General features: G+C 52.3%; 1 protein-coding gene across 18 annotated transcripts in view; it reads left to right on the top strand.

Annotated features, from left to right (window-relative positions):
• The window catches only part of Gas7 (growth arrest specific 7), a 227,857-nt gene extending 213,302 nt beyond the window's left edge, over nt 1-14,555 (top strand). For all 18 annotated transcript variants that reach the window (XM_060363452.1, XM_060363463.1, XM_060363456.1 and 15 more), the window contains 5 exons: nt 1,739-1,867; nt 3,087-3,210; nt 7,037-7,116; nt 8,430-8,528; nt 9,066-14,555. In XM_060363452.1, the coding sequence (XP_060219435.1) occupies nt 1,739-1,867; nt 3,087-3,210; nt 7,037-7,116; nt 8,430-8,528; nt 9,066-9,179 (546 nt within the window). In that variant the 3' untranslated portion in view covers nt 9,180-14,555. The remainder of the gene's footprint in view (nt 1-1,738; nt 1,868-3,086; nt 3,211-7,036; nt 7,117-8,429; nt 8,529-9,065) is intronic.
• The last annotated feature ends 75 nt before the right edge of the window (nt 14,556-14,630 follow it).

Below are 14,630 nucleotides of genomic sequence, written 5' to 3'. Positions count from 1 at the left end.
TTAAAAAGACACCAAGTCGATGTTTAAATATATATATGTATATCTATTTATATGTGTATACCATATACATACCCATGGGCTGGAGAAGTAGCTCAGTGGATAAAGCACTCAACCCACAAGTGTGAGGACCTGAGTTTGAGTCCCCCAAACAGGAAACTTGGTGTGTACAATAAAAACACTGCAGTTCTCAGCCACAGCCTCGAAGCCTTGCTGAGATGTTTCAGGCGGTGTCCAGGGTGCTGTGTGGCGTGATGGGGCACACAGTGCAAAGCGGCTTGTATTTTCAGAGCCAAGGCTGCTGCGAAGCCACGTAATGTGACTCGGACGGATGAGGTTCCTCACATGTTCGATTTTGAATTAACTTTTGGTTGTGGCATCTTGATAAACTTGCCCTGTTCTGAAGCTTGTGTAAGACCCACATTCACCCATGGGGGGGGGGCAAACCACAGCTTAAGAACCTGGGGGTTAAAAGAAGAGCTCTCAAGTCTTGGCTGATCTCCAGAGAAAAGACAGTGTCACACACACACACCTAAGCTGGAGGGGAAGAGAAAAGCCACAGAAGCCCAGAACTGGACAGTCGTGTTTGGGAGACAGAGCTGGCCAGCCACAGGCACCTATGAGACAGCTGGAGGTCGTGCTAAGGGTCTTCAGGGGACTGGCACAGTGGGGTCACAGAGGGCTGACTCCGAGCAGTACTGGAAAGCTCCAGGAGGTTGGGTGTGGGGCAGGGGGAGCACCAGGCTGTCCCCTTGGCTGACCAACAGGACTTACTGATCCCTGTTCTTGCAAAATAAATACATCATGCTTCAAGCTTACAAACAAAACAGATATCTTAAAATAATCTCTAGAAAGCATGACATGAGGTGGAAGAGAGGGAAGGGTTGAGAGAGGAAAAGAGGGGGAGAGAGAGAGAGCTTTAAAACCAGATGCCACCAGCTCTTCTCATGGCAGAGAATTCTTTCTTGGCCCTCTCAAGGAACAAGAGGACAGTTGCCTAGAGTCGGGACGGGGTGTGTGCCTGACTCCCACTAGCGTGAAATAGAGAGAACACTCCTTAACACTGCTCAGGACAGTTGTGCCAAAGGGCCTCCCAACAACTCCTGCCACAGTTTCCTGGAGGTCTGAGCAGGCCCAGATCATCTCTGTCCTCCAGGTACCTGGCATGCAGCAGATGGCCAATAAATAGAAATGATCTCAGATGACCTGAATGATTGGCAGCCTTTCCAGTGATCTGCCGAGCTTCACACAATAGTCACTATGCTCAGTGCCTGGCGACACAAGCAGGTGACATGCCCTATCCACAGAGGGCTCCCAATTTGGAAGAGGCAAGAGAAGAGGACGCCCAAAGAAAGCTAAAAGAGACAACTACACAGTGAGGCACAAATAAGTGAGGTACCCACGCAAGGGTTCTTCGTGTGGCTGTCCCTGAACAAGCCGCCAAGCATCAAAGATGACCATTTGAAAAGAAAAGAACCTGTTTAGAGGCACAGAGGAGGAAGGAGTGAGCTGGTGAGGGAACTGGGAAGTTCTGGGCTACCAGAGCGGCAGTGGCATAGCTCTGCCACCTGGAGTCAAGGTAGCGGCAAGGGCTGATAAGGATGTGCAGCTCTTTGGCTTTCCCCTCCACCCGCACCACCACCCATGGGCCTGGCTTCCACGAAAGGTGGGTGGTCTCACTCCCACGCTAGCACAGCTAGAGCCTTGGTGCTGACTGTGCCTCCTTCGTCCTCCTCCACAGCTCCACAGCGAGGTGGAGAAACCCCTGATGAACTTCCGAGAGAACTTCAAAAAGGACATGAAGAAGTGTGACCACCACATCGCTGACCTCCGCAAGCAGCTGGCCAGCCGCTATGCCTCTGTGGAGAAGGTGAGAGGCCAGGCCTCGGTGGTGGACAGTTGGGGTCTGCTAGGACAGGATGGGTCAGAAGCCCTTCTCCTCGTATGCTGGAGTGGAGGGGGAGTTCAAGGAACCCCCATCTATCCAGGTGGCAGGCAGAAGCTGCTATGGTCAAGTGCAAGCAAGGAGAAGTGGTGGGTGAAGTGGGGGCTGCAGTGGGCACATGGGACAAGGCAACCCCTAGTTCTGTGAAGGCCAAGGTGTGCCACAGCTACGCACGTGACAGCTCTGCTGGGCCTCACCTTCAGGTGTTCCCCGAACTAATCTCCCCTCCCTGGTGTGCAAAGAATCGCCTTCCTGTGGGTGGCCATACTGTTGCAGACAGGGCTGCAGGTAGCCTGCCCTGCAAGCACAAGCAATCTCCCCAGTGGCTATCTTGGTACCCTACAGAACAGCAGTGGCAAACCACCATAGGTACCCAAAACATGGCTACATCTCCACCAAAGGCTGAGAGCGGATGATGATGATGGGGGTGGGGATGGGGATGATGATGATGATGATGATGGTGGTGGTGGTGGTGGTGGTAGTGGTGGTGGTGATGGTGGTGGTGGTGGTGGTGGTGGTGGTGGTGGTGGTGGTGGTGGTGATGGTGGTGATTCGGGCACAGTAAAGACTGAAGCTGTAAGATAAGTAAGTTGGTACTCACAGCCTGTTGTGCACTCCTAGGAGGTAAACTTTATGGTCCCTTCCAACCCTGAGAAAGTGTTTTTTTATATTTATTTATATTTATTTTATATGTATGATTGTTCAAATGTGTGTCTGTGCGCCATATGCTTGCCTGGTGTCCTTGGAGATTAGAGGGCATTAAGTCTCCTAGAACTGGAGTTATGGGTTGTTGTGAGCCACCAAGTCAGCGCTGGGAATCAAACCCTGTGTCCGTTGCCAGGACAAATGTTCTTAACTGCTGAGCCAACTTTCTGGCCACAGAGACAGTGGCTTTTAGGGCCACAGTAAAGGCGCATGCTCTGGAGCCAACATGGCCTCAGGGACAGACACACGCAGGTGTGTTTGGAAGAGGGCGGTGAGAAAACCCCAGCTCGCTGCCGGTGCTCTGTCTCCTGCACCCTGGGGTGCCATCAGCAGCATCCTCACCCATACAGGCGGGGAGGCTGAACATAGATGCACGGTGGGACCCTGGAGCCTCCCTGCAGCTTAACGAAGAGCTTCTCTGGGCCCCTCCCCACTCCAGGCCCGCAAAGCCCTGACAGAGCGGCAGAAAGACCTGGAGATGAAGACCCAGCAGCTGGAGATCAAGTTGAGCAACAAGACTGAGGAGGATATCAAGAAGGCGCGAAGGAAGTCCACTCAGGCTGGTGAGCCCATGGTGTCCTGGCTACACCAGCCCAGGGGGAGGGCCAGCTCTTCCTGTCAGGCTTCCATTCCTGTGGCATGGTCCTTCCCATCTTCCTCCTTGAAGTGTTCCTCAGCTCTCCTCCTTGCCCCATATCCAGGGATCTCAGGAAGCTGGCAAGCTACTCCAAGGTTGCCCAATCCCTGGATCCGGGCCCAGAGATTGACAGGACAGGTTTCTCCATGCACCAAGAGCTCAGGGCTGTGTGCCTTTCCTAAGAGTGCAACCCCAGCCCACCCATCCAAGGCGCTTCAACCCCACAGGAAGTTGGTTACACTGTGGAAGTGAGCTCCTGCCCTGAGGACAGAGGCCAGCTTTTGGCTTTAAAAGCATCCTTATTTCTGAATTTGCCCACATTGCTCCAGTGAGCAGGTTTCTGCTGCCCTCTAGTGGTAACAATTAGCTGCTACACAAGACCCATAGAGACAAGAAAAATAACTTTCTCCAAGATGCCAAGTCTCCGGGCAAACGCAGCACATCTGCCTCTGGATTTAAGACTTGTATTGCGCAACCAGGGCTGGGAGATCTTTACACATCCTTCCCCTTAATTTCTGATGAACTTGCTGCAATTTGAATCATCCTAGAATAAAGTAACCACCTTAGGTCGCATACAACAATGTGGGATAGAAACCAGTTGACAAAAAGTAGCACATCCTGGGTCCACAAACATTTTTCATAATTTCCTGACATTCAAAACGAATAGGAGGGGAACCCAAAGGGGAAGACATGGATTCAAATTAATTCGCTATACTGCAAAACAGCAACAGCAGTTGTGTGGACACCATTTTCATCAGTACAATGTCGGTCGAGAGAAACAATCCCCGAATAACTCTCTGAATTCGTATAAACTGGATCGTATTATGCCTTATCTTTGGGCTTCTTTTTCAATTGCCATATCTTAGCAATAGCCCCCATCTTGTTCCCTCTAAACCACTTTACACGTCCGTTCACAAACATCAGACGCTTTTATTTGTATTGCTGTCTGTATTTTACTGTGGTGCTGGTGAGGGGACTCGAGAGCTTGTGCATACTAACTAGGAATTACATCCCCACTGGGCTGCAGCTCCAGCCCCAATGACTGTTTCCAAATTTATTCTACCATTCCTTCGATAGAGTTTTTGGGATTTTGAGATTGTCTCAGAGTGTTTGCCCAGGACCAGGGATGCTCTGTTTGCTACTGGAATTGTAACCCTGCTTATGTAAGACCAGAGTCTCATATAGAGAGAATGAAGATGCTGGGTCAGAAGGTTTGATTCATTTTGGACAGATATCTCCAAATCGCTTTCCAGAGAGGGCTCCATGCCTCACACCTATGAATACGTCTTCCTTGAATGTTCATCAGCACTGCCTATTATCAAACTTGAAATCACTGCTGTGCTGACAACAACAAAATAATAATATTTTTCTATTACTTTGCACTTCTCTATAAGAGTGTTGAACATTCTGAAAACACATTCATTGATTTTTTTTTACCTCCTTCCCTCCCCCCAGCCCCAGAACTCAGCCCCCCAGAACTCAGATTCTTTCCCCATTTTCTTGTTGAATTCTGTGTCTCGTTCTTAGTGACTAATTCACAGGCTGAATACGTGTTAGGGAGAGTCACCCCTGGACATCTGAATTGCAAATATTTTCCTGTGGTTATCTTTGTCTTTCCCTTTTGTTCTTTGAAGAAAAAAAGAAAGTGTTGTGGCTGTGGGGTGTGTGTGTGTGTGTGTGTGTGTGTGTGTGTGTGTGTGTGTGTTTTAACTTGCCTGGTGTCTGCTGCGTGTTCTCCGTGTCGTGGTGCACTCTGTCTCTACCGTGTCTGGGTTCGCAAAGGGCAAACTTGGAGAGGCCCTCACCCGAAAGAATCGCTGATGTCTCTTCCCTCTCGTTCCTTTTCTTCTCCTCCCTCAACTTTCACAATGCAGCTGGGAGGAAGGGTGTCTGTATCCCCGGGGGCTCTGACCTCAAGTCATGACCTCAGCCATGGGACGCACCAAGCTGTCTATCTGGTCTCCATCCCCAGCACCTTGCACACGCAGCTAATAATGGCAGAGATAGGCTGGCAGCCCTGGCATCCTGGTTTCCGGAATCTACTCTCCCAAGCAGCACTTTGAGAAAGGGTCTGGTCTCCACTTCTCGGGCTGCCGTGAAAAGGGAACACCTTCCCACACACCACTTTCTGGTGCCAAAGATACTCCTGAAAGATGCTCTCAAAGTCTCACAATTGACGTATAGGGCACCAGGAGCCTGATGGCATATGTTCACGGGGCAGCATGCAGGCTCCACCCTGGGGCAGGGGAGGTCACCCGGGCAGATGCTGCTTGGACTAACGGGGTAGTCGTTGGCCTTGGCCAGGAACAAAATGAGGGAAACACTCAGCACAGCTGCTGCCCAGGAAGCAGGACTCGTGGTATAGCTAACAGGTCCCCCTTGAGGCTTCTGAGTGGGTCTTGAGTTAAGTGGACGAGTCGTCTTCATTTTCCTCCTCTTTTCCATCAGAAGACCCATGAGTAAGAGTTATGCCAAAAGCCAGGTGTGGTGACGCACACCTTTGTCCCAGCACTTGGGAGGCAGAGGCAGGTGGATCTCTGTTAGTTCCAGGCCGGCCTGGTCTACAAAGCGAGTCCAGGACAGCCAAAGCTACACAGAGAGACCCTGTCTCAAAAAAAAAAAAAAATTAAGAAAAGAATGACCCTGATTCTAAACCAATGGCTCGATTCCGTTCTGAAAATCACTAGAATTTCCTGCAGATGCGTTAGGGTGAGTCACTTGGCTCTGGGGGTTGCCTCACAAGCTTCTCCCAACACGAGCTGAGGCCAGGATGCCCCATTCTCACCAGGGCCTCATTTACACAGTGCCACCCACTTACGTGTCTGCGCCTCCGACACACTCGTCACCGCAGGCCTGGGGAAGGTGAGCTTCGGTTCGGGGGGTCTGCAGCGCACTCTGAAGTCCAGCACTTGCCACCACCGGTTCCCGGGATGGCTTGACGCCATCCGTGCACCAACTGTGCTTTGCATAGCAAAGCTCTGGGGTGCCAGCGCCCTTACTGATGGCGTCACTACAGAGAGCAGCGTGTTAGTGGTGGAGATGTAGCAGTCACGTGTCCAGGGTGCAGTGAGGCTTGAACACTTCCCTCCAGTCCAGCCTGACTCAGTTTCCCAAGGCTCCCACTCATCTGTCCCTGCTCCAGTGCCCAGCTTTGTACCAGTACTGCAGAGTGATCTCCACAACACAGGCTGCTGTGTCGGGATTCAGAACGCTGTCCCTTTTCTCTCCGTCACACTGGCATACACACACACACACACACACACACACACACGCTTGCATAGGCATGCACACACATGACCTGCAAACTTCTCTCTTCGGGGAGAGAGAAGACACGGGGTATTCTGCCTGGGTCTCGCATACACTGAACAGCCATTCTTAGCCCTGAGCTACATCCTCACCCTGCCCAGGCTAGTCTTGAACGTCACGTGTCCTAAAGCCTCAGGCTCCCAGGTGCTGAGATTACAGATGTGCACCACGGCACCCGGATGTGAGTGTCACTTCTTAATGCCCCTGCCTGAGCTCTTAGGGTCTGCGGTTGGGTTCAGATAGGTGCTCTGAGGCTCGTCTCCTACGTTTTACCTCTCATCCGTCCTCTCCTTGCTCTTCCTCCTCCCCATTCCCTGACGTGGCAATGGCCACCACAACCCTGGGAGAGGAACAGCCATGACCATGGGCACATACAGGGAAGGGCAGCCCTGGGGGAAGCAGGGTAGCATGTGGCGGACATGACGGTGGCTGTTGGCTTTTCCCAGGAGATGACCTCATGCGCTGCGTGGACCTCTACAACCAGGCCCAGTCCAAGTGGTTTGAAGAGATGGTGACCACCACACTGGTATGTAATCAGCGCTGTGTGAGCATGCGTTAAAGAGGCCGACGCACCAGCAGCCCGGGGCAGGGCACTGGGTCATGGGAGGAGGGAGCAGGGAAACAGCAGAGACGGTCATTAGGGTCCAGCCCTCAGTCTGTCCCTGCCCATGGAGTCCAACGCTGCTCCGGCTCTCCCTGCTCTGTGAACTCAGCAAGGGCCAGGTCTTGCTCTATTCCCCTTGGTCTGTGCGCTGAGAGGTGGGGGTCCTCCAGGAACTTCCTCGACTCAGTGATCCATGGCCCTGCTCGGATAAATAGGGAAGTGGTTGGAAGCAGTTTACCTCTCCCCAGCACGCACACACACTCGGACCCTCAGGGCCTTGGTAAATGTCTCCTTATGAGACATTTGAAGGGGAGGGGCAGGACTAAGTTCCTGCAGAGGGGCTGTAACAGAAGACTGTGGGGAAGACGCTGCATGCTGCCCTGTGTGTTCCTATGGAGGATCAGCCATCTCTCCTTGTTGGCCGGAACCTGCCAGGGAGTGCATGGCTGGCAGTTGGAACAGGTGGGAGAAGAGGTCAACATCATGCCTGTTGCTCGTCCTATCACCCCAGTGTCCAAGGCCACCCTGCCTGTCCCCTAACCAGCCACCTTCTCTGGGTGCTAGCCCACCTAGGGAGATTAGCAGCCTGCTTCAGGGTCAGTGCCCTGGTTTTCCTCTCGTCTGTTAATCTTCTAATTAAACCCCCTTCTTTACCTCCCGTCCAGGCTAATCACCCGGGCAGTGACCTAGTTACCCACAGAAAAACAGCTTAATCCCCTAAAGTCACAGAACCAGCTAGAAACCACCAACACGTGCTTTCCACTCTTTCCTTGGAGGATGGCTGCCACATTCCCAGCCTGCTTTGCTCCCTGCCCAGCCGTCTCTGTCCCCCGGTGGTAGGAGTGCGTAGAAGCCAGAGTGCATGAGAGGCTGAGCACTCTAGCACACAGCCTGTCTCCCCATCACAGATCCCAGTGTAAATGCTGCTCTTCCTACAGCTCCATGATACTTTGGGCCAAGGAGGGCAATGGTAGAACTTCTCTCTGAGCCCTCGTGGTGCTAATGACACACTCAACACTTGGAGAGTTCCACACTGAGCTGGCAGAGCCACTCCCATGACCTTCATCTTCATGCTAGAGACCGGCTCCTTCTTCACCAGAGCCTAGAGGATCAGATGGGCTAGGGTCCACAGCCAGGCCCTTGTGTGTAAGAGTACGTGTGATCTGACACCTTCGTCAGGAAGGTCCCCAACTAGGGGTGTGCACAGAGATCCCTGGTCTTTCCTTCCTCTGCAGGAGCTGGAGCGGCTGGAGGTGGAGCGGGTGGAGATGATCCGACAGCATCTGTGCCAGTACACACAGCTGCGGCACGAGACGGACATGTTCAACCAAAGTGTGAGTTCCCTGCCTTTGCGCTAAGGCTAGGCAGGTTCTACTCGGGGCTACAGCCGAGGACAAAAAACACAAACAGACAGACAAACACACAGGAAAGCTGAGATTGGCTAGGACTTGAACATGTGATCTTCCTATCTCTGTTTCCCCAGCGCTGATCAGTTATAAGCTGCAGCGGGTCAACCTAACCAGAGACATCTGTCGGCCTCGTGAATTTGCTTTAGGAAACAAACCAAATACACACCTTCTAAACCAATGGGGTGCCTGGGAGCAGTTCTATTTGCCCAGGGTGAAGGTGGGGGTGGGAGACAGGTGGAGGAAGAGGTCATCTTTAGGACAGCCTGCCCTCTTCTCCAGGCCAGGGGTCTGCAGACCAGCTCCCCCTCTCACAGCGCTCTGCACACCCCCACTCTCAAACCACCTCCATGGGGCCCTGGAACCATCTAGAAAGGCTCCAACTGCAGCAGCACAGGACACAGGAGACACCCCAGTTCAGCTTCCACCCCTGACAGTGACCCCCTCCTCTGTGTCCCCTTGTAGACAGTGGAGCCTGTGGACCAACTGCTGCGAAAAGTGGACCCAGCCAAAGACAGGGAGCTGTGGGTCAGAGAGCACAAGACCGGCAACATCCGTCCCGTGGACATGGAGATCTAGGTGCACCTGTGTGGCCCTGGGGGTCCTACTGAGGAGAGGGGCCGGGGGTCCATGGAGAAGGGGTGTGTCTGCCCTACGACCTGCTGACCTGTCCCCTGAGAAGGAGGAAAAGAGCCGCTGATTCCAGAAGGAGGGCCCAGCCAGGGGCTCCCCAACCTTCCCAGGCCATAAAGATGGACCCACAGCCCTGAGTCCATCTCGAAGACTGAAGCCTCCCCCACCTCAACTCCCATGCTGTGTTTGTCAGTCTGAGAGCAAACTAAGGCTAGAACCTTGGGGTCCCTGCTGAGCACCACAGGGGTGGCCATCACACACCTGTGCCCCAGGTGTCCAAGGCCTGTCCTCCAGCTGGCATCTCATCCCCAGGGTTATGAAAGAAGAAGGGAGGGGGTCTCTGTCTCCAAACAACATCAGGATCAGAATCAAGGATAGGAGGTACAGGGCAGCTCACAGCCCGCACCCACAACCTTTTTCAGCCCTCCCTACTTTCCCCCATTGCATTCTGGGAGCCCACATCTATTTTCTTTTCATCCCGACATGGGGCGGAGGGTGTCTTCCCAATCCAAATCTGGGGAGGTCAGGATGGAACTACCTCAGTTGGCACAACCAGATCATGGCTCCCTTCGGTTTCAGATCAGGCATTGGCTGTAAAGTCTACCACGGAAGTCCCAGCCTACCCTTCCCTCGGGCCCCTCTCTCAAGGATGGAGCTCTCCACCTCACCCTGGCTCCCTTTCCCAGACTCAACAGAGGCTGTTTTCCAAAAGTCCTCAGGCAGCTGTGTACATGTGCAAAGGCTTTGGGGGTCAAGTCTCAGAAAGTCTTACCTGCCACAAGACCCGCCCCCACCCCCACCCCCACCCCTCAACACCATGACAGCCGTGGCCAGCACTCTCCCATGTGGGATGGCCATGAGAGGCAGGCTGGCTTCTTCGGTGATGGCTCCTGCTGCGGGTGTGCACGATGGGGTAGGAACCGCTGTCCCCACTACTGGCACTGGTCAGTAGTGCAGATTCTCAGGACTGTAGGTTGTTGGCACCCAGAAAAGAAGGACCTCTAGGAAGTCACACAGTGAGCAGAGGGGCGGAGTCTAGCTGGGAACTGGTGCCCAGAGTTGGGGGGGTTGGGGGCGCCATCTTTCTTCCTCTTTCCCACAGATGACTTTGTATTTGACCTGCCCATCTCCCTAAAGTACAGAATCCTCTGAGCACAGCTCACATCTTTGAGTCTCACATTCAAACAGCAGACAGCTTTCTAATCTCAGACCTTTGGGCAGCTGATCCACAGAGCCGTCTCTCATGGTTGGTAGGAAGACTCCCAATACATTAAACCCAACTAAGCACTGTTGCCTTCCTTACTGGAACATGTCAGCCACAAAGGCCACCGTGAGGGCATTTCACCAACCTGCGCCCAGCATTCCAGGGCTCAGCATGGACCATGACACCAGCTGCCAGTATTGGGATCTTATTTCTTGGTTTCCTTATTTTAAAAAAGGGTGCTAGTGGTAATTTGCTTTGTGGCTTAGCAACTTAACTTGTGAATGATGGTAAAGTTCCAAGTCTTGTCATACACAGGAGTTTGGGGTACCACAATGTGGCTCATGGCTTTGTTCCCTCACCCCCATCCAAAGCGTTCAGGGTCCCCTAGGAGGTCACTTCCTCCAGCACAAGCCCAGTTGGCCGATGTGAACCAGGTCAGTCTGAAGCCATTTTTCCTTCACTGTCACCTCATCTCCTTCTCAATCTACCCACACTCACCTTTCCCTTCTTTTTCCCCAAGTCTTTCCATTGCTCATTTGTGAAGCGTTTTGCTCTAGACCAGGCACGTGTAATCTCTCATCTGAAGACAAGCTACAGCTCTGACATGGCCTGTTAGACTCTGCTCTTCCTAGCATAGTCTTGGCTCTCCCTCCTCGGAACTCAGCCCACGTGAGTTTCTCAGAGGTACCGGATGTACGCTGGTTTATCTGCATCTGTGTGTTTGCACACTCATTTCCTCAGTGAATGCTTTGAGTACCGGAACTAGTCTCGTGCCTGAGAGGAACTCTCGGCCCCCCTCCTCAGGTATACAGGTGTGTATACCTGTATTAAAAGAGCACTGCACTTCCCACCCACCCCCTGGGATTCTCCAAGTATTAGGAGATTCTGACCCAGCATCGAGATTTGAGTCTCCTCACTAGCAAACTCTCAGCTTATACCCAGCTCCAATTGGTTTTCAGTATGATTCTTCGTAGGAAGACAAAGAACACGGAGGAGGAGGGTGCCAGGAAATGACACCAGGCAGGGTAGAGTCCAGTGTCCAGCCACCTTCACAGCACTCTGTGGAGGAGGAAATCAAGATGATTAAGTCCTAGAGCCTGCAAGTCCACGCCAGGGTTGAGGTTAAAGCTGCTGTTGGGGTCCTTGGTCTCTATGCAGTGCTGGGACCAAGTCACACGTGTCTAGGCCAGTGCTCTACCACTTAGCTGCACCCACCCCTGTGATCTTGCTTCTGTGGACACGTCGGTACATGAATTCTGAGAGGATTTGGCGGGTCTGTTCAGAGTGGGCGGGCATCCATTGTCCAGGCTGAGAGCAGCTGAGCCCTTTCTACCTGCCCCCACGTAGGAGTGCCAACGCTCTTCAGCTTTGTCTGCAAAACCTGATTTAAAAAAAAAAAAAAAAAAAACTCTAAAATGAATGATGTTAAAAAAAAATATGGGTTAGTTGCCATGGCAACCTTTCATTATTTTCTAGTACTTTTGAACAGTCCCACGGTGCGCAGGCCAGCTGAAGGATGTGGATGGCAGCCCTGGGCTGTCTCTGCTATGGGGGCCTGCCTTTCTACCTCCACACAGGACCCCATGGGCTCAGGAGGATCTCTGCAACGGTTGGCTAGTAGCTGAAGCAAAGTATCCAAATTCATGACAGGGGTTTGTGTGAATCCCCTCTGTAAAATCCAGCCAGTTACCAGGATAGTGGATGGGTGCATCCAAGTTTTGACTCAGCCAAAGCCCCTTCCTGGAAACACAAGCCATAACATTCAGAAGGTGTCAAAAGACCTTGGCTTGTTTGGGGTTTTGCTCCTAGCTGTGAGTGGCCTGGACAAGAAGTTAAAGGGAATCTAAATACCTGCTGTCACTATGACACTATGAGAGGTGTATTAAGGATACAAAGTAGGAGAGCAGGTCAGCTGCCTGATGGCTTAGCCAAGACACCCCCTCATTCCCACACTTGTTCCCCTACCAAAAAGTATCCCTCCGCCCTCCTTTACAAGGTAATTGAGATGTGACTAAAATATAGCAAAATTGGCACATTCAAAGAATGTGTGTCTTTGGACCTTAACATGTATGATCGTGTCAGCCACAACAAAGGGTGGCGTCAATGTCCTTGTCCCAATAGTTTTGCCTTTCTCTGCAATGACATGTAATTGGAGTCATGCTGATAAAACCTTCTGGGTCAGCCATGATGTCATGCATGTCAGTAGAGGGTCCTTTCACTGCTGAGTGGTATTCTATCATATGGGTGGTCCCCAGGATTTCCTTAGTTCTGAAATGAGGGGTTTTTTTTAATGCTCTAGAAGTCATAGCCCCAGACCTCCAGTTTGTTTGTAAAACTGCTTCCAACCCACACCACTTTCTGCTTTACCAGGCTCCTTCTCCAGACACCAGCTGTGTCCTGGACTGGTTTTGCATGCACCTTGTTGCTGATTCTAGTTGGGGGTCAGTGCAGAAAGCAGGAAGTGGCAGCCACAGAGAGTCACCCTGCACTGTCGAGGTGCAAGAAGACCCTTCCCCTCATGGGCCGTCACCTCAGTCTGAGGGGCCCTGTCGTTTATTGAACATTGACCCTTGGGCACAGCCTGACCCTTCCCTGAATCTTTGTGCCATCTGTCACTGGAGAGTGCTTATTCTAGAAGGCTTCAGCTCCTGTGTTCTCTCCCCACCCTGGGCCCCTCCCCCACCCCTTGCTTATTAGCACCTTACGCACATGGTCATATGTGACCTGATGTCATCTGCACAGCAGTGGCCAGGAATCCTCATGGTGGGCGCTTTTCATGGTAGACCCAAAGGGAAAAAAAGTCAAGCTGAAAACTACTTCGTTCCTCTCAGAACCCCCCCCCCAAAGAAACGATAAGTCAGTGCCAGTACCTTCTGGGTCAGTCCCCAGGAGCCAGGACAATGGTAAAGACCGGGCCGGCTGACCAAGCCCTTGGTGCTGGATGTACCTTGACCTGCCAGCAGTCATGCCGAGACTAGCTTGAGCCTGCACCCTACCGGGTAGCGGCAGAGATAGGACCAAGCCCAGCTGAGGCCAGGCCAGGCTGTGGGCAGGGGAACTGTGGGGCCTGCTCCTCAAGGCTGTCTTGCTCAGGTACTGCTGGGTGGATCCCAGAAGGATGTTGTGAAGATCCAGGTAGACTGAGGCATTCCTAGATTCAGGTGAGGGCCAGAGCTGGGAGCCTGAACCCAAGGGTCTCGAGATAAAAGGAAATGCTGCTAGGGCCCTGAGGCGGGAGAGCTCTTCACCCCTTCAACTGCGGGCTAACCACTTCTGGAGGCAAGTTCCTGAGGCGAGGGACCTATTTCTCAAGGGGCAAGCTCCAATAGGAGCCCCAAGATCAAGGTTCCTCTGCCCTCATCTTCTAGCATTGAGCGTGGCTCTCGGGGACTGAACTACGGAGGCTTGGGCTGGGGGTATGGGGACTGCCTTTAGACTCTTTATGGGTTATTTTAGGGATGCAGGCCCTTTGTGCTTGAGGAGAGTTTCCCGTTGGACTGCAGTGGTAGAGTAGGGAGGGCCAGAGCCACAGTGTGACCCTGGGGCAGAAAGTAAGAGCAGAGACGGGCCCTGCCCTGCCTCCCAGCTCGTCCTGTAGCCTAAGGTCGGGCGTGTGTGTGCTCACCTGTCCCTCCCTTCAGCTTCCTTAATGGACAGATTCTTGGACACAGGCTCCAACATTCCAAAGGACACCAGCTAACCCAGGTGAGGGCCCCACTCTCCGTGTCTTCCCTTGCCCGGGGAAAGAGATGTCCAGAGGCTTTCCCTTTCGACCTGAGCACATCAGCAAACCCCATGGAAGTGGAATTTTCTAACAAAATAAACTTGCTTGTTTGGTCTGTTTTCTGTAACTTTTGCTAAATACTTTATACATTTTTAATGTTGAAAAGCAGTGTCTCCTGCCAGCATTCCTCTCCTGGGGATGAATGTTTATTCCACGCTGTATATCTTTTCATGCTCCGGCTGCCTAGACCAGTAAATAAAATGGATGTAATATAAGTTGTAAGTAACGATGTCAAAACTCTGGTCCCAGTGGAGGCTGGATGTCTCCCCCCACCCCATAACAGCATCTGTGTGTATTAATTCTGAAGAATTAAATGTTTAAATTAGAGTTTAAATTTTGAAGGTGTTTGCTCTGTATAATTGACCCTACACTGTTGTAAAGTGTTTTCAGGAAATTCAGTGCCGTCCTC

The sequence above is a fragment of the Meriones unguiculatus genome, chromosome 11, assembly GCF_030254825.1.
Source record: "Meriones unguiculatus strain TT.TT164.6M chromosome 11, Bangor_MerUng_6.1, whole genome shotgun sequence".
NCBI lineage: Eukaryota > Metazoa > Chordata > Mammalia > Rodentia > Muridae > Meriones > Meriones unguiculatus.
Note: the sequence above shows the minus strand (reverse complement) of the source record. Positions and strands in the feature narration are given on the sequence as shown.